The sequence below is a fragment of the Urocitellus parryii genome, chromosome 5 (assembly GCF_045843805.1).
Source record: "Urocitellus parryii isolate mUroPar1 chromosome 5, mUroPar1.hap1, whole genome shotgun sequence".
NCBI lineage: Eukaryota > Metazoa > Chordata > Mammalia > Rodentia > Sciuridae > Urocitellus > Urocitellus parryii.
In genome coordinates, this window is record NC_135535.1 from 163881603 (window position 1) to 163901199 (window position 19597).

A 19597-nucleotide genomic window follows, 5' to 3' on the forward strand; every position below is an offset into this window, starting at 1 on the left:
AGGAATCGTAAACGACATCTTATAGGAAACATCCCTCACAAGAGCAGTCCGCCCTTTGCAGCCCTCAGAGAAGTGAGAGTGATGGTTGCCGGAGACACACATAAACAGGAAAGGAAGGGAGCCCATGGTATCAGCCTGGGTCAGTGCCACATGAATCAGTGGAATCCTATTTCCAGGCGCTGGAGGCCATGTCTTCTCAAAAAGCAGAGATGGAAACAGGACTGTAGGAATACTGTTGCCTCCAGGAAGCAGGAGATGTTTAATTGAGATAATCTGTGAGGTCAAACTTCCCAACCACTTAGGTGGCCAAATAGCTCAAGAGAGAGAAAGAGAGTTGTGGCATTTTTATAGGTTTACAGAAATCCATCCAACCCCCATGCCCAGCATGTACCAATACTCAATAAACATGTGGCATGGATCAACGTGAGGCATGACTCATATTAACTCTAAGGCAGGGGTGACCATGCAGGGGTAGACTCAAGGAGTCTTTGTAAAGAGATAATCCATGTCCTGGCTCAGTGGAGCCTTGATGATTCCAAGTCCTTTAAAAATTTGATCTAGAACCACAGCACACAAAACTTGAGTGTAGTGCAGAAAACTGAGTGGGAGTTCACCTTGAACCAGACCAGCCGGGCAGGGGAAGAATGAACGTGGTTTTCGAGAGGAAGAAAAGATCTGAGTGAGAGATGAACAGCTCGTTTCTTATCAAAGCAAAAACACAGTTCAATAAGGACCCCACAAGGAGACCAGCGAGGATCTTCAGGAGGCCCTCTCATGATAGGTTGGAGTGTACAGCTCAGAGAGATCAGAGCCTGAGAGGAAGTATGGTCACCTCTGCATCTGAAATCTTACATAAAATGGCACTGGATTTGAATATACCTACCGACAGCCTGAGCATCAGGGAGGGTTTTCCTGAATTAGGGTTTGCAGGTGAAAACTATTCCTCAAACCAGGATGGGGGTGTGGCAACCTCATCCTGGAGACCCTTCCCCACATTAATTACTCTCTTTCCTGCCCCCCTTTGTGTGCTCCTTGTTTTTATGACTCATTCCTCTCTGTGTGTCCTCTCAGAGTTTGAATACAAAGATCAGTAGAGCCATTCAAACCCATCCCATTCTCTATGTCCCAAACACCTGGCCTAGAACTGCCCCAATTTTGGGGCACTGAAGCCCCATCCTGGTAAACGCAGGTCCTGAGGGCTCCCCAGCTGGACCATCTCCACCCAGCAGGTTATAGCACATGGATTCCTCTCTGTGGCCAATTATTTTCCATGGCCCTTGGCCATGTGACCTCAGTCCACGACCTTGTCAGTACTCATAAACTAACCAGGAGTGGAATGAATCACACTCAGGGAGGAAACCTCTGGGGGAAACTGCAAGGGGCTGGGGGAGGAAAGAGAGTAAGCTGGGGACCCAAGGCCATGGGCACCTTGCTGCCCCTCACCCATCCCTGAGCAGCTTTGACCTCTGGAAGGGAAAGAGGAGAAGGCAGTAGCCTTGGGAGGGCTACTCTTCTTAATAAGACTTAGTGTCTCACTCCAAGAAGCTTATTGTCCCCAGTACCCCAAATTTGGAGAAACCACTTGCTTTAGACACTCATCGAATGCTTTGAGGTTGTCACTCAATTCCCCATTCTTAGGAGCACTAATGTATCATCATAAGATAAATTAGATGCCATTTGACACACATGTGCATGTGCAACCACATCTACACCTAGACACAGTGGTCCTGTGGGAGGTGATGAAAATGTTGGAGGCCCTTGATCCCATACGGATGGCAAGGATGCTTTAGGGTTGTTGTGTGAAAAGTCACGCTTTGTCAAACACACTGATTAAGTTGGAAAGGAAGTACCAATGAAATCTTCTTACTCTCCAAAATCCTGAAAGTGGGTATTATATAAACAAAGCCCCATGCTTCTCTGTATTTTTGGGGGGATTTTTTTTTATTTCTTACTTTAAATAATCTTGGAATTACAAAGTTTTGCATCTCTGTAGTTTTGGATCACCAGTTACCTAGAGTTCTCTGACAAGTTAATGTATTGTTAGAGAGGTAATTTCTAAAGGAAATATGCACAGTTAAATACATCCCTTAACGACATATATGTTTGAATGACTCTCTGGGCATTCATTTGATTCAGTCCTGGCAAGTGGGGTACATGCAAGTGTGTCCATGGATAGAGCATATATATTTTTGCATTCGCAAAACCTCAGCGAGCCACATGCTATTTTAAGAACCTGAACTCTATCTTTCAACAAAGTTTAGCTGCTTTCCTTTTGCAAATGCATTCAATTTTATCTGGAAACTTTTTGACGTTAGAAATAGAACAACTGTAGTTTCTCATTATGTTTGCTGCCAGAATCCATGCTTGGTTGCTCAACTAAAGACCTTACATTGCTAATTACTACCACATGCCCATATCCCAAGTGAAAGAAAACTTATTGATTCTGACAGCCCATTCTCTCAACACTGAATTCCAAATGAAAACTCAAATTTTGGCCAAACATAACATTTCATCAATCTTGTTCTACTGACTGGAAAAACAACATCAAACAAAGGGTGCTAATGGCCCTTTATTACCGTTCCTTTCCCAAGCTTATACTTTCTGATGAAAGATCTAAGTGACCAAAGGGCTTCTTTAAACTACTTAGTAATTAGCTTTTGAACCAGGAAACAATGCGCAAAGTAAAGTGAACAGCCCCGGTGTTGATGACAAGGTGGACTCTCAGTCCACAGGGCTGGGAGACACTGGAGACCCAAAGAGGACATTAAAAGCAAAGTGTATTTTCATAATAGGAGAAGGGCGAGAGAGGGGGGGTGGGAGGGAGGGAGGGAGGGAGGGGGAGAGAGAGAGAGAGAGAGAGAGAGAGAGAGAGAGAGAGAGAGGGAGGGAGGGAGGGAGGGAGAGAAACCAAGCTAAAAGGGGTGATAAAAGATTACAGAGCCAGAACCAAACTGCAGGAAGTCTGTGACCTAAGGTCATCAGCAAGTGGGGGTCTGGGGGGAACATCAAGGCAAAAAAGCTGACCAGATCAGACCACAGGCTGGTGAGCAAGCACAGGTCTCAGGGCCTCATCTGGGCCACCCAGCAACAAAAGCTGCCACCAGCCCACCCGCCTTGGACCAGGTACACTGTGGGTTTTTTTTTTTTGGAAAAAATAAATAAAACTTCCACCTGTAGTCAGAGTCAAGAAATATTTTCTACACCTAAGCTTAAGAGCAATTGATTTTATTGGCGTCTTCAGGGGCAGTGATAAGGAAATGCTGGCAGAGACAGTGGGAGGGGGAGGCCATAAAAAGGGCCCCAGGTCCTCACAGTGCCTTCTGCTTTATTGCCATGGGGTCCATGTCTTAAAGGCAAACAGAATTGAGAGGCTGCTTTCCTCTTGGCATGGGATAAATGGCCAAGGGGAATCTCTGGACTTATTTGGCATTTTGGATCCAACTGATGGCCCAGAAATCAGAACAGCTTGGTTCTAACCTCGTCCAGGGCTGTTAAGATAATAGGGGGAGGAGGGACCCATTAGAAAGAAGATGGCGGGATGTCTGCCTCCATGGAGAAGTCGCCAACTGGCCTCCTTTCGCCCACTGTCCTTTGTGCCTTTGAAAGGAAACTGGTGTCCTGTGGGTACTTCAAGAAAATGAGCCCCTTTTTTGTCCACCTCCTCATTTTCTGAACGGAGTACTGGACACCTGAGCTCAGGATGTGTTGGAATCACCGACCAGAGAGAGGGGTCTGCTCCATCCTGCGTGGCTGACTGTCAAGATGGGAGGACACAACCATGGAGGGAAAAAACCGATGCTTCTGGCCAGACTTTATTTTTCTTAAAAGATCAAAATAAGCTAATAATTGAAAAATAGAGAAGAAAAACAAAAATACACACACAAAACAGTTCCATGCTAAGAACCTCCCTGAATGGAAATGGCCATGAGCCCTGATAATTTTTGGTATCTTGATCTAGATGCTGGAGCAGCGACTGGTGTGTACTGAGGCCCAAATTCCTCAAGCAGCGCATTAAAGATATGCACATTTTACTCCATGTAGGTCACGTATATAAATTAAAAACAAAACTAAGTGCCACCCAAAAATCTTTAAAAAAAAAAATAAAGGAAGAATGGCTGCTGTGAGTTGAATCTCCCCTCAACAGTCTTCTCTAAGAAGATGCTCTGGTAGAAAACCAAGAAAATGAAGTCCTGTCACTTAGTAGAGTAAAACTTCTGGTGGATATTGGACCTGTACATTGACATGGATATTGGTAAGTGACCCAAGCACAAACTGAAATAGTTCCTAAGAGTCATCAGGAGTATCCAGTAATGCCCTGACACCATAATGTCATACCCACAAGGAGTCTCAAATGAGTAGTAAGATCTTTGAGGATGAGATGGGGTCTTCCTGACTGCAGAGGAGAACTGGTTTCCTGGTGGCCATAGGGCCTTTGCAGTAGGCAAGATAACCTGTATCTTGCGTCCCTGCCAGAGTTTCATCCCACATTATCGCTGCATTAACAAAAAATAATAAGATGGCATTGCCAAAGGGGCAGGAACCAGAATTGAATTACATAGCCAGTTCTTGTGACAAATACATGAGCTTGGACTCAGAACAGAAAATAAGACCCTGGTATATATGGTCCCCTTTCGTGATAAATCCACCATGCCTCTTGGCATCTCAGAACAGAAACAAGGCCTTGGGAGTCGACAGGAGCAAGAAGACACCTGCCTCGGGTAACCTGTGACGTCACACCCCTGCACCTTTCGGGCTTTCCCTCACTGAAGCACCAGGTCGGTTGGGAAGGGGCAGGATTCAAGGTCACCGCCCCAGGGACTCTGGAAAGTCACTCAACCACATCTTCTCTGATGTCACTGACTTACTTTCTGCCTCCATGTTTGTTAAAAGTCCCGCCGAATTTATTCCGATTCAGGATGAGAGCAGCAATTTCGGGCACGTAGCGGGCAAACATTGCCTACATGCATGAAACAAAGAACAAGAGCCAAAACAAAAAATGGCATGCAGAGAGGATTCTACCGCCGCGGAGCAGCAAAACCTCTTGGCGTACTTACTTTCTTCCACTAACCGCGCTATAGGAGCCCCCGTATTTCTTGCGGTTTCCTATTAACTCTATGATTTCAGGGACGTAGCTGGCAAACATGGCCTGAGGAGAAGAGGGGAGACAGAAGAGAGACTAAAAAGACAGGCCAGAGAAAGGGGGTGACCTCTTCGGGGGGGGGGGATACTGAGATCTGAAAACACAAAAGGGTTTGGCCTGAGAAAGTCTACTCACATGTTGTTGGGTCATAACAAAAAATAAAAGGACAAAAAAGGACAAGATCCTGAAAACACACAGGACTCAACAAACACAAGCCAACCTGCACAACTGGGACAAGGGGGAGGGAGCAAAAAAGACATCCCAGTCAAGAAAAGTACAAAGGAGACAGGAACAGACAAGCTGACAGCTAGCTCCTCTTCCTGAAAAAAAAGTAGGTAAAGGGAGATTCGAAGCTGGAACTGAATTCACTCCCACGCGCATGCGCACACGCACAGACACGCAGGCGTTCTTGCAAGACCCTTCCTTTTTTTAATTAAAATTCAAAGGAGAATCAGTGCCCTGAAGAGTGATTAAATACAAGAAACACTAAAAGGTTTAAAAAGAATAAATTCTGTCATTCAAAACAAAGTCACTAAAAAAGGCAAAAAAAAAAAAAAAAAGGTAAATTTAGGGAATCACATGAGAGGAAAGGATAGCAAGGAGAAACACAAATCTGCCATGTTTTGTCCAACAAACATACCCCTGTGGCTGGATTAAGGGTGTCCTTATCTATGGGACCTTGGAGAGACTGCAGAAATGCCATGCTGATGTACAGACACACACACACACATTGGCATACATTTTTTAAAATGTGTATGCTCTATGCATACAGAGGTGTGTATGCATCACTTATATACATGTGTGTGCAGTGTACATACATGAAAGCTGCATGTGAAACAAGATTTGAATCACTCACCTCATATTTAGCAAAAGTTAAAACTTAAATCATTAAATTAAATCCACTTTGGAAAACAAATTGCAGCAATCATTAGTGTGTATCAAAGTGCTACCATAAGGAGGTGCTTTACTTCAGAACAGGAGATCATACAGTAAGACTTCCTGACTTATGAATGGGAGGAAAACTATCCCAGGTGTTGCTGCAAGATAGAGCAGGTTATTGACAAAACTGTGCTCTAATTACTGATAATGTACCCATGACAAGACCAAGCACTCTCCCTTCTCTGATGTGAGTTCCCTTCTTTTTAGGGTAGGCACCAGCCACAGTGTTTGTTGGAAGTTCAGGAAGGAACATAAAGGGGGAAATGGAGCTCCTGAAACCGCAAACTCTCTACAGAGTCTCTACAGCATCTATCAGGGTCGGGTGACTGCAACTGTCCTTGCAGACTATCAGCTGTTGAATTCTATTCCTAAGGACAGGTGCACTCACTTATTAACAGCATCCCTTTCTTAAGACAATTTGATTTAGGTTTGCTCCTGGCTAAATGGCTATCCCTGACAAGGCAATGTGCCTGGGTCTGTGGACCAAGCAAAACATACCAAAAAAATTTACAGAGACGTCATCTTGGTGTTTGGATTAAATCTAAAATCCATTCTGATTATAACACTAAGGCAGTCACTTGGTTCTAACTCAGAAACACAGTATAAAAATACAAAGCCTTAAGGAAGTAGATAATAGAAAATATTAATGACCATAAAAATCAACATCATAATAAAGAGTTTTTACCAGTCCCCCGAGGATGAAGAAGACCATGAAGAGGCGCCCAAGCGTGGTTTTTGCATAAACATCCCCATAACCAACAGTGGACATTGTGACCATGAGTAAGTAGACACATTCCCAGTATGTAAGAGCCTGGTTGTTTTGGAAATTTTCCCATGGGTCCCCTGAATTCTCCACCTGAAGTAAAGGGAAAAGGGAGAAAAAATAAAAACATCACACACACACACACACACACACACACACACACACACACACAGTATATACAATGAACCAGGAAGTCCAAAGCTCTGGCAGGCTGCTGGCTGAAGCTCACTGCCCTCAACAAAGATGTTTGCTTCCCTTGCTGAACTATGTATGTGAGGGCTCAGAACCCTGAGCAGATAGCAGAGAAGACTAGGCGAAGCAATGGAAGATCCCTCCTGTCTGACGAGGGCAGAGAGAAACAGAAACAGAAATAGGCAAAAACATCCTCAGTCCATTTTTCTTCTCATTGCTAAAGGTTTGAAGCCAACTGAAATGGGGCATTGCCTCTGGCCCTGTCATACAGTGCTCTTTTCAAGGGAAGAGCCAGAGAGCCTTTTCCTGACCTTTCCTTGCTAAGCCTCCAAGGACCTGGCTCTCGCTTCCCTGCAGACATAGTAGACCCTCCACAGAGGACGCCTCATTTCATCGATATGGCCAAGGATATGCCCTGTGGATCCCACTCCTTCAGATCTTCTGCTGGGACCCCAAACAGCATCTCTGGACTCTGATCCTACCTCCTTTGTAAAATGTCAACAGTGGTTCTGCCCTTAAGGCTGCAGGAACTTCCTGAGGAGCACCAAGACTGAACTCATGGGAACAATTTGCATTTGCACAACTCTTTTGACCAAGGGCCTGCAAACTCTTTCTGTCAAGGGCCAGAGAGTAAGTACTTTCAGCTTTGTGGACCATAGGGTTTCTGATCTCCTCACAAATTGTTGTTTGGGAGACCAGCAGAGGGCTATACTTCACTGAACAGGTGAAGCAGGATTGCTTTAGACTTGACAAGGCACTTTCCAGTCCTCCTATCACATCTGATGGGACAATAAGGCTGTGAGGTGGCCTAGAGAGGTACTTTAGGTAGTCCCAGGAGGGAGGGAGCCAGGATAAGGCCATTTCTACTCAGATACCAACTCTGCATTACTAAGAACCAGGCATTGAGATAAGCAGCACTCCCCTCCCCCAGCAAGGCCTCCAGTTCCATCTCTACAAAATGTTCCCAAGACCTAGCTTCCTCCATACATCAAAAATTCTCCTCTACATGCCATTTTCATGATGTTGCCTGGTAAACCAGAAAGCATTGCATGTAACACGTAATAGTAACAAGGAGTCACTGACTTCTTAAAGACAACTCCTTCTTCCACATCTGTGATTTTGGCACTTGGTTACAACAAGAATTAGAGTAATGAAGGGTGAGACTGGCCAAGGGTCCCATCACCACAGAGGGCTGGTGAGCCTCCTGAGATCTGGTGACTGCCAGCTGCCCCCACTTCCATCCCAGCTTCCTTTGCCTGGTAATTACAGGTCCCAAGTGGTGGATAACCAGATTCATCCTCAGATTCCTTGGGCAAATGAGCAAATGAGGCTCCTGGAAGGAAGGTCGCCTCTAGTCAACGTTTCACAGTTTGATGAGGCTCCTTCATGTTTGTCTGAAATGTGCTTCCAACAATAGCCATGCTCTCTAAAAAAGGGGGTGGTGGTGGCTTGTCTTGGGAAGGTGAGAAGAGCTTGACTTAATAATAGGAGGTTTTCAAAGAGCCATTAATATAAAAGAATTAACATTTTTGAGGTACAAAATAACTTGACAAGTAATCAAGCAAAAGAATCAAAAGGCAGCCTTTTGTAAGGGGAAAGTGGAGAGAAATTGAGGGATATGAATTTGTTGTTTATAAAGAGATGTGGGTCAAACTTCCAACCTCGTCCCCAGACCTTTTCTGGGCGTTTGTTGTGGAAGCACTGCCATCTTGTGGCCTTCTGGGGTTATTGCAGAGAGAATGAAAATCTAGGAAAGTCCCCGCTGCAGTATTGGTGGGCTGAAAATGCAGGTTAATAGTGTGAACATCACTCACCATTTGGAACTAGTTTAGGGTAAACAGGTTGGAAACCCAGTCAATTGTGCGGTTGCTTCCTCCTTTTCTGTCTATAACTGAGCTGAAGTTTCCCTTCAGCGAAAGAAAATTCCAGGTCATAAAATGACTCCACGAGGGGCTTATTCCGGGCCAGCCAGAGCTGAAGGGCCTTCAAGGACACTTACCAAATGGATGAAGCCAGCTGCAGTCAACCACGTGCTGATAAATATGGAGAGCAGATTCACCAGCTTGATGGAATTACTGTGTAAGAGACAACAAGCAAAGCGCCCAGGTTAGAGGGAAGACCCAGCTGGAGCCACCTGCCAGCGAGACAGCGCCCCCTATGTGCGGAGCAGGCTGTCTCTACTGGAAGGGAATTCATTCCTGGCAGGTGGCACACACAGGGGCAGGTGTGAGGGTCACAACAGGGCCTGTAGGGAAGATAACACCTGGACTACTCAGAAGGGTCTCAGAATGAACCCCCTTGAATTTCGCATTTTAAAAATTAACTTTTGTTTTGAAAACTCTTCAAAAACTCAAGGAAATGCCAAGTGTGTAATAAATACCCATATGCCTTTCACGTAAACTGATCTATTATTAACATTTGGCACATCTGTTTTATCTCCACATGTTCTTTTTCTCTTTTCCTTTTCTTCTTTCATTTTATATATATATATATATATATATATATATATATATATATATATATATATTTATATATATGACTAAACCATTTACACACAAGTTGTAGACATCAAAACACAACATGACCTTTAAATGTCTGAGCACTCACCCCATAAGAACCAAGACATTGTGCAATGTAATCACAATACCATTGTCACACTTCAAAGAATTAACATCAATTCAGTGACATAATCTCACATGCTGTCCCTATTTAAATGTCTCCACAGTGGTCCTGGAATTGTTTATTGATGTTCTCATCTCCCCCACCCTAATCCAGGAACTCATTGAGGGTCATACTCTGCAGATGCCTTTTGTATGGCTTTAATCCAGGGGTCAGGAAACTTTTCTGTATAGGGACAGATAGTTAATATTTTAGGCATTGCAGGCCTCAGAATCTAGGTTGAAACTACTCAATTCTGCAGCTGTAATTCAAAAGTAGCTGTAGACAATATGTAACATAATGGGTGTGTCTGTGTTCCAATAAAACCTTAATTACAAGGACAGGCATTAGGCTGGACGAACCCATGAGTGATACTTTTCCAATCCCTTCTTTAGACTCTTTTAATCTACAAGTAGCACTCCCCTGTCCTTTGAAAATTGTTTTTTAGTGACATTTAATTTTGTGTAAACCAGGCTGTCTTACAAAATGCTCTACATTCCAGATTTACCTGTTTCTCCATGATTAGATGGTATTTAAATATTTCTGTTAAGAATTTCTGCTGGAATGGCCTCACATCAGGAAATCCCAATTTGATGATGACCTAGGTCCCCTCAGGATGAGGTGGGGAGGGTAGATGGCTCCCCTGAAGGTTACCACTTCCCTTTGTGCTCAATACACCACCTTGGGGTAAGACTGAGACCATATGAACAGCCTATCTCCCAACCACCTGATGACTAACAGTTTTTGCATCCACCGGTGTTCCTTGAATGGATCAACTGGAACTCACTAAATTTTAAGCTCCATGAGAAAAGGAGACTTGTCTCTCTGGATCCCAGGGACAGTGGGTAGACTGACCATGAATATGTCCTGAGTGAACTGGTCTCTTCCTCTGTACCCTTCCACTAATCTCACCCCAACAGGGGACAGATCCTTGAGTGCTGCTCTCAGCAAGCCAATTCCTGTCTCAAGGCTTTCCATTGACATGGACTGACAAGTGATGCCAAACTCTGCCCTTCTGTTATCAACACCCTGTGAAGTCCCAGACTCTCCTACCTCCCCTCCTTGTGGACTTTGAAGCTGTCTTCACAGTCTGTGTATCATAGCTATGCTGGTGCTCTCACTCAGCCAGAGTGTCTTCCCATCTGTCTATACAGGTCCTATCAGAGACATTTATCAGGAACTGAGTGGGAGAGAGTCTTTCTCCATTTCAGATTTGGGGGTAAAGAATATAAGCCTGAAGCTCTAGTAGACCCTGTGCCCTGGAGAAAGTCTACCTGAGAATAAAATCCCAAACAGATGGAGAAAGAGTCAGAATCCCAAGGACACAAATCTGAACCCCTGGGTGCAGACTTGCCTGGAGTCAGTCAGCTCCCTCTTGGATTCTGTTACTTGCAATCAAAACCCATCTCCCTGAAATAGAAGTGCTGTTGTATTCAGGATGCTTCCTGAGAACATAACGGTTGATGGGTTTCTAAAGGTGGTATGGGGCTATCTCCACATGAGACATCCATATGAGACATCTCCTGTGACACCCACATTGTCACCTGACCCTGCAATTAGCTCTGGTAGAAGGCTGGCACTTCCAAAGGCAAGCAAATCCTGACCTTCAACCCTTCAATTCTTATTCCAGCCACCATGGGTCATGCTACTCCCTCACCCTGCCACATACACACACCTAAGCAGTGTCTGTAGCTATGAATGGGGTCACCAGCTAACAGATATAGTGCTTGATGCCTTCCATCTCCATCTCCCCTAGAGCTGAGAGATAATGTAACTCTTGCCTTTCTGCTTCTGAGAACAATTGGCCAGACCAAGAGGCCTCCTCACTGGCTTCTGAAGTCCTTTTGTGGAAGGACACCCCTGTCAACCAGAGATAGGCAGGGTGGCAACAAGACAAACAGATCTAAGGGACTCACCTAGTGAGTCCTATCAGGGGAAGCAAGCCTGCCCAGGAAGGAGCCAGGTAAACCTGCTTGGGCTGCATCAATACCACATTGGTGTTCTCAACTAGTTTCTCCATGCTCAGCCAAAGCAGAGCAGAACACTCCCCTGCCCCTAACCCATAAGCCTTCTAAGGTGTACCCCAACATTAAAGAGTAAGAAACAGATGAAGAACCGGTAGCCAGTGGTCCTAGGGAGGTCTGCACTGCTGTCTGCTCTGGGGATAGTTAAAACACCAAGTTGGGTCACTTACACCCTCCCAAATCCTCAGCATCCAAGCAAACAGTGTGTGCTCAACGACCATGCACTGTCCTTTCAAAATATTATCTCTATTGCCATCTCTGAGTCTCTCAGTGCTTTGTAAAAATGACCTAAATATGGTGATTATTAATCTCTAAATGATTGTCACAGTGTTATTAATGGTACTTAAGGAAGTTCTTGCTGTGTGTAGAACATTTAATCAGTGCTGCTGAAAGAGTTCATGTTCGGCACTGAAATCTGATTACTTTTATGACATCAGCATCATCACAGATCCCCAGTATCTGGAATTTGCTTTCCAAATTAAATTCTACAACCAAGCAATCTTCTAAAAGCTGTGTGCAAAAGATGCAAGATTAAGCCTGAGTGGACCTTCTCCATTCTCTGAGATGGGTCCCTGGACAGCTTGAGTAGGTCTCCTCAGAAGGAGGAAGGGGTTTCCAGGAGAAGGATTGCATGCTCCTGTGGCAGAAGGAGCGGCATCATAGCCTTATGGCCAAGCCCAAGGGTCTGGACAAACATGAAGTGACCAATGGTTGGAATGCATAGAACATTTCAGATTCCAGTCTCTATCCTATGCCTTGAAGGAAGGAGAGACTGTGATCCTATCATGAAAATCTGACCAATCAAAAGAAAATCATTCTTGTGCTTCCATTATGATTTCTAAGTCTGCATCCCATGAACTTTCACTGGCCATCCGATTAATTCACATTAACAGACACAGAAAATCATCATCAAGCAGGCCCAGGAATCTAGTACCTCAGAGACCTTTTCCAAGATTCCAGGGATGCAGGGAGAGAAAGCCTGACTCTTGATACTGTAGATGTAAACCCAGGGATGCCCAGGGCCATCATTTCCCTCCATGAACTTAATAAGCCATGCCAGGGTTGACACTGAAAAGATCATCCAGCTTTCACAAGGAAGCGCAAATTTGTGCTTGTTGCCCAATTTCTCCATTTTTTTCTGGCTGAGGGTACAGCCAGGTGCCAGTAGCTTTATTTTGTTTGACTATTATCTTTGCTGGATAAATGTAAAATATCCCAACTGTGAAAAGTCAACTGGACTGGGCCACACAGAGATGGAGGATTTGAGCTATAAGACATGGAGTGAAGTGAAATCAAATCCTGTCAATTCTACCTCTCTGTCATCTATAGGTCCCCTCTCACCATCTAAGGCCATGCCCTGGTACCTATTTCCTGGACTACTGTCCCTGTCTCGTCTCATAGTCTACAAGGTCTTAGACACTTCAAAGCTACTCTCTCAACAACTTGTGAAATAGTGGGTCTTTCTAGAAGGTAAGTCTGACTACATTTCCTCTCCTGATTAAAATCCTTTAACAGTCTATCCTGCTCTCAGCACAATCCATGAGTCCAAAATTTGGCCTTTATTTCACTCCTTCCAGTCTCTATGTCCAATATTTTTATTAAACTTTGCCCTGGGGCCATTTCTCAGGTCATACTACGTGGAGTAAAGTTTTAATTCCCAAAATTCCCTTTCAAAATGTTTTGGTTAGGTACATGATGATATGTGTATATGGGAAATAAAAGTAACAAGGTAGAGAACAATGGTTACCTCAATGTGGCCTGCTGTAGGGACAGCTTTACTTTAGCCAATGAGGATATAATAAAGCAATTTTCATTTTGAAAAAGAAAACAAAAAGATCTTTAGGTGATGCACGTTCCAATCATCACTATCTTCCACATTCAGTGTGGCACAGACCTCTGGCCCTGAGGCAGAGCTGTTTCCTTTGCTCTGACTGTAGAATAAGTGGCCCAGCACCTGTAAGCTGGCTTACCAGTGCAGGGTGGCTAAGGACCTTCCAAAGGTTAAGACAATGACAGAATCTCCCAGTCTGCCTTGAACAGGCCATTTTTCAGGATATGGACTATTTTCATTGCCTTGCAGTTTGAAGAACTGCCCCGATGCTGGTCACACATACAGGACTTGCCTCTGTCAACCTGTTTACTCCCATTGCCTCTCTGCTGTCCCTTTAATTCTTTATCACTCCCCCCTCCCCCCTATACTTCTTTGCCCTGTTTCTTCCAGCTTTTAGCTGAATGAGACAGCTCAAGAACAGAAAATGAAACAGTAGTTTCAGATCATTATTTCAAATCACATTTCCAAAGTCTTCATCCTCGTCTAATAGCAAGATTGGCAGGGATTCGCAGCCAGAGAAAGCCGACACAATCTCCCTAAAGTTCATTCTGTAGCTCCATCCCATCTCCTGCAAGGTCACTGTAAAAGCAGTCCTTGAGAACAAAGAGAGGAGAATCTCTCACAGGCCAAAGCCCTCCAAAAGTCAGGGTTTCTCCTTCTCTGCAGCCAGAGCTCTGGGATCTGGGCTCAGGGTGCACAGAAGGAAGGTAGGGGGACAGCTGGAGAGCTTGGGCTGAGGGCTCTCCTGAAACTTCTGGAGTTCTCACAACTTGGTGGAGTTTTCATCTGTGCCTGGTGATCAGCCTTGGCCAGCCAAACTCATCCTCCTTTATCCACCCCAGAACCCAGTGTTCAGGAGCACAGAACTGCCCCAAGGTCCATTCATGCCATGCAGTTCACCTGTGTGCTCTGCACAGCTTCCCCATGGGAAGTCACCCCACCCTCTACTCAATCCCAGTCCCACTGGAATGACAGACACCTGGTTTTCTCCCAGGTTTACCCTAGACACCCCCTTCTTCTCCTTGCCCCTTCCACCCCCCGCCTCATGCCAAGCTTGGCTCTATTCCTCTCCTTGCACCTTCCAGCAGCTCCACCAGGCAGGCTCTGGGCTCCCTCCCTCAGTGAGTCGGCTGCCAGTGGGACTCGATCCTACCTCTCACCTTGCTATTGACACACAAGGAAGCTCTCTCCCGGCCTGCTGGATTCTCTCAGTCTCCCAGATGTGATTATCAACAATGGGAACACAGAACATCTAAATTGTGTGGTTGTGATGAAAAGCACCTTCTAACAATAGGAGAGATTACTTCAGGGGGATGTGGGGTGCTGGGGAAATGCTGTCTGGGAGCCAGGATGGCAGATGCCCAACCTGCCTGCCACTCTCTCCCAGCATACAGTACAACCCTTCCCCTAGCTGGCTGCTCCCAATGTGTCCCTTCTGCATTGAGAAAATAAAGTGTTCCCTGCTATACAGTTACCACGTTTACCACGCGGACTGTTGTCCAGGGCTATAGAGCTCTTCCTGCCTCCAAGGAAAGGAGTCTTTGCCAAAGAATGGAAAGTAATAAATGCCCTAGCAAAGGATCAGAAAAAGATATTCAGAGGGTCCGTCATTCCCCACAATCCAAAAAGGATGCACAGAGTATGTGAGAAGTGTGAGAACACAGTTCTCTCCATGTTGTTCCTCAGAGTTCTGGAACCTTCTTAAAATACTGGTGTCGGATAATTTTTTTTAAAATCCCCCTTATTTAATAGGTAAATGTGAAAGAAGAAGAGACCCTATGCTAGAGAATGAATGATACCATATAATTTCATTCCTACTAAAAAAGGATAACTTCATCTCTACTAGAAAAAGAAAGAAAGAGAGAGAGAGAGACAGAGACAGAGACAGTGAGAGAGAAAGAAAATGGCTCTAAGGACAGGACTCCCTGTGCTTGATACTGGATACTCACTGATGATTCTACCTTTAAAACTACAAACTGGTGGAAATGTTAGTCATACCAATGCTGCTAACTGTGTTGGTCATTTAGATTTGAAGAGCACTATGAGTCTATTGCATAGAAAAGCCATAAAAAGATAGAAATCGAGGCCATTGTCGCTCAGAGGAAAATAAAAAGGATAACAATATTCACTATTTCTGAATAATATTACCCACTAATAGAGACCCAATAGATTCTTACCTCAGGATAATGAAGTGTAAAGGGGAATGAGGTGCACTTTCAAAGACCTCAAGGGCATTTGATACTCTTTTTCCTTCTTGACTTGGCTAATAGAAAATGAACTTTACACACAGTCACACAGATGGATAGTTTTTGTTTTGAACTTAAACACAATAAACAAACAAAAACCCCCAACACCCAAAGAAGAAAGTCATCAGTCGGCTGAAACCATTGACTTATCAGATTCAGGACACTGTGTCCCAGCCTCCCCACCTGAGGAAACGAAGCCAAAGCCAGCCCCCAGGAAGGCAGGGGGTGTTCATTATAAATCACTCAATGCAGAGGCGTCCTGTTTCTGATCATGTATCAAACACAATAAGGCCAACCAAAGAGAAAGGGCACATTAAAAGGGAGCGTCTCAGAGTGTAATTTCCTAGAAGAGAAATTGATGAGCTGCACTTATTCTCCATTAGAGTGTGTCTCACTGCTTTTATTAGTTTATTCATCAACACAGCCATGGGCCCAGGCCAGCTCTGTAGGCCCGCAGGTCATCAGGCAAGGGATCCCGGGGGGGTTCCCACTCCTGGTCCACTTGCACTTTCCAGATCATAACAAAGTCAGCAGAAGCAGTAGTCGTGATGCATTGGGCTGCAGGTTTTTAGGGTTTCCCCAAAAGGCAATTCACAGAGTAAGCCCCCAGGGCTCTATAGATATAAAGTGAACATCTTAAATGTACTTAGAAATCAAATGATTTTCTGTTTGCTGTATGAGGTTGATGATTGCCTCTCAAAGAGCATTGCTTCTCTTGCCTTTACGGCCAAGTTCAATTTCTTGTTTAGTGGAGTAATAAAGGGGCGATTTAGGACCTGGCAGCAAGGACAACCCAAGCAATGAGCAAATCCATCCCTCATCTGCTGCGTACCTCTCTCCGTGATGCCACAGCTCACCTCTGAGCAACTCCACTTGGCACCCCAATGTCAGTAATGTCCCCCTAAACTGTCCCTGCTTCCCCAAATTCACAGCTGTGGCCTCTCTTTTTACCATACAGTCCTCTGGCCCTGCAGAAGAGGGCAACCCAAGCCCTACTGGAGGGCTTCTCTCCATCTCTGCATCAGGTCACTCTTCCTATGAGTAACATAACTCTTTACTGTGGTGGAAACAAACACTGCTGATATCTACCAGTTGGCACAGGGGGCTGGAATGGGGTAAAAATGCAAGTAAAAAACATCTTACCTTGTTTTAAGGATATTCAGAAACTGCAGAATTTCTGAAAACTGTATCAGTCTGAGAGCTCTTAAAAATCTCAAACCTGGAAAGAAAGAGAGGGGCATTATTATTAAAGCATGGATTTTACGTCCACAGTCTGCTGTTGGAGTTGAGCTGTCCAGGGCTGAAGGGACATGAAGTCCTTGCAGAAGAAAAAGAAGGCAGTACCTTGTTGCTTCATTCTGATGTCTGGCTGGTTTAATCCCGTTTGGTAAACTGACTTTGCTTTAAAGGTGACCTGTTTTGAACCATGTAAAGGTAAGGCCCCAGGGTTGAGGGGGCTCCCTTCTCCTTGACAAGCTCCAATGTAAAGCACTGCTTCTAAGTTCCCTGCTGGTCTGTCAGGAGTTTGTCTCGGAAAAATACTGGGAATTGAGATCATTCACAGTCATCCTTGTGCTAAAAGCAGATTAAGAATAAATCGGATAACCTTATGTTTTTGATGGATTTCTTTTTTTTTTTTTTTGTACCAGGGATTAAAACCAGGCATGCTTAACCACTGAGCAACATCCCCAGTCATTTTTTATGTTTTATTTAAACACAGGGTTTCACTAAATTGCTTAGGGCCTCATTAAATTGCTGAGGCTGGTTTTGAATTCCTAATCTTCCTGCCTCAGCCTCCAGAGCTATTAGAATTTCTTTATTTTCAGTCCCACCAAAAATATAGTCCACAGTGCTTTCTGTTTTCTTTCTGTTATACTTTTTTCCCAATCAAAAAGAAAAAAAATCATTAAGATATCATATCCTACAACTGTGGGATAAATAATTCCATTTTCACTAACATCAGGATGAATGTCTGTTCTTTCTAAATTCACCATCTCTCTTGAACGGAAGAGTTCAAGTTTCTAGGCAGCAAAAGAAAGAGAAGGAAAATAGAATCAAGGAGTTTTTTTTAAAGTATCATTGCATTTTAATACTAAAAAGTAAACTATTTCTATTGAAGTCAAATTCATGAGTCAAAAACATCCTAAGTTGGTCATGGGGTTTGATGCCTTGACATCCCCCATACAAAAAAAAATTATTCACAAAAGTCCAACTTTCACAGCTTTATGACACACTAAATATCACACCCAGTTCCAAGGGAATTTCCTTTTGCATATTTTTGAAAGCATTTTATACAGGGTCCCCCCATTGCCAAAGTGGTGCCAAGTGTAACTGGACTGAATTGGCAGATAGCTGCAACCTGGGGTTGGGGGAAGACTATTCTAGTCCCTCTGCAGACAGTAAAGGGGAGTCCAATGTGCTTGGTGGGAGAAAGCAGTGGGGTCTCCAGAGATCTTGGTTACCTCCTGCTTAAAAAAAAGGAGTGGCTAACTGGCCCAGAGTGGAAGTTCTGGTAATGATAAAAAATTAATTTCAAGCCATGGCAGATGTTAGGAGGTGGGGTGGGGAGGATCAAACCCATGGAGGTTTAAAAAGGGAGAAGATGCAAAAGTGCATGCCTTTAATCCCAGTGGCTCTGGAGGCTGGGACAGGAGGATCATGAGTTCAAAGCCAACCTCAACAACAATAAGGCACTAAGCAACTCAGTGAGACCCTGTGTCTAAATAAAATACAAAACAGGGCTGGAGATGTGGCTCAGTGGCCAAGTGCCCCTGAGTTCAATCCCTAGTACCCGCCAAAAAAAAAAAAAAAAAAAATGTGGGGGAAAAAAGCACCTAAATTTTTTTTTTAAAAAGTGATGGTATTTATATCCTATACTATTTGCTTGTTTGACATATTCTACTGACTTACAAAAGTGTTATATGATATAAGCTTTTCTTTAACTCAGGTGTATGAAAATGAGGCTAGAAATGCTGTGAATGTAGTGGCCACAGGTCCAGGTCCATAACCTTGGAGAGGGAACCCAATGATCCAGCTCTGAGCATCTTAACAGAAGCAAGCAGGGAGCAGGCATCAGCCTGGTAGTGTCTGTGTAAACAGGAAACAGACTGGTCCTCAGGACAACAGCTTGTCCAGCACAGAGACCAGAGGGCAACGTCTCCCTGCAAAGGGGATCATCTCCCTGCAAAGGGGACCCAGGACAGTATAGGAGGAAGATTCTTGGGAACTGAACAGTGGTGGGCTTTGACTGCCTTGTACAGATCATTTTCATGGTGTTTGATTTAACTAATGCAAATGAGGAAAGGTCCTACATGGGCAAAAAACATCTGTTGACGTTTTAGCCTCAGATCTTGGTCTGTGGTTCGCATCCTCAGGCAGTAGTATACAGCAGCTTCTTCCTACTGGCCCCTTGGAGGTCTTAGTTTAGAATTCTCCAATGCCCCCATTCATACAGGACAAAAGGCAAAGGCCTTCAAAGACCAAAAGTGACACCACAACCCTCCCCTACTAAACACACCATCTCCTTTTGGATCTGATGGTCTCCTACCAGGACTACTACCAGTTTTCTCCTGGTCTGGCTGTCCTCCGTGAGCCCTGTATCCAGGCATATTCCTGCCCTAGGGCCTTTGCACATTCTGTCCTCCCTGCCTGGAGTACTCTTCTCCAGAACTCCACATGGTACACTCCTCCAGGTTTTTACTTATGTCACCTTTGTTCAGTTGGACCTTCCTGCCCACCATACCTAAGACTACATTTCCTCTCACATCATCCCTGAAACTATTCTTTTTGCCTGGTTTTCTTTTT

General features: G+C 44.4%; 1 protein-coding gene across 13 annotated transcripts in view; it reads right to left on the minus strand.

Annotated features, from left to right (window-relative positions):
- Kcnma1 (potassium calcium-activated channel subfamily M alpha 1) overlaps positions 1-19597 on the minus strand; it is a 717716-nt gene that overhangs the window by 221252 nt on the left and 476867 nt on the right. For all 13 annotated transcript variants that reach the window (XM_077798516.1, XM_077798515.1, XM_077798514.1 and 10 more), the window contains exons 6-9: positions 16937-17012; positions 9034-9109; positions 6765-6935; positions 5055-5146 (exon numbers count right to left, since the gene is read on the minus strand). In XM_077798516.1, the coding sequence (XP_077654642.1) occupies positions 5055-5146; positions 6765-6935; positions 9034-9109; positions 16937-17012 (415 nt within the window). The remainder of the gene's footprint in view (positions 1-5054; positions 5147-6764; positions 6936-9033; positions 9110-16936; positions 17013-19597) is intronic.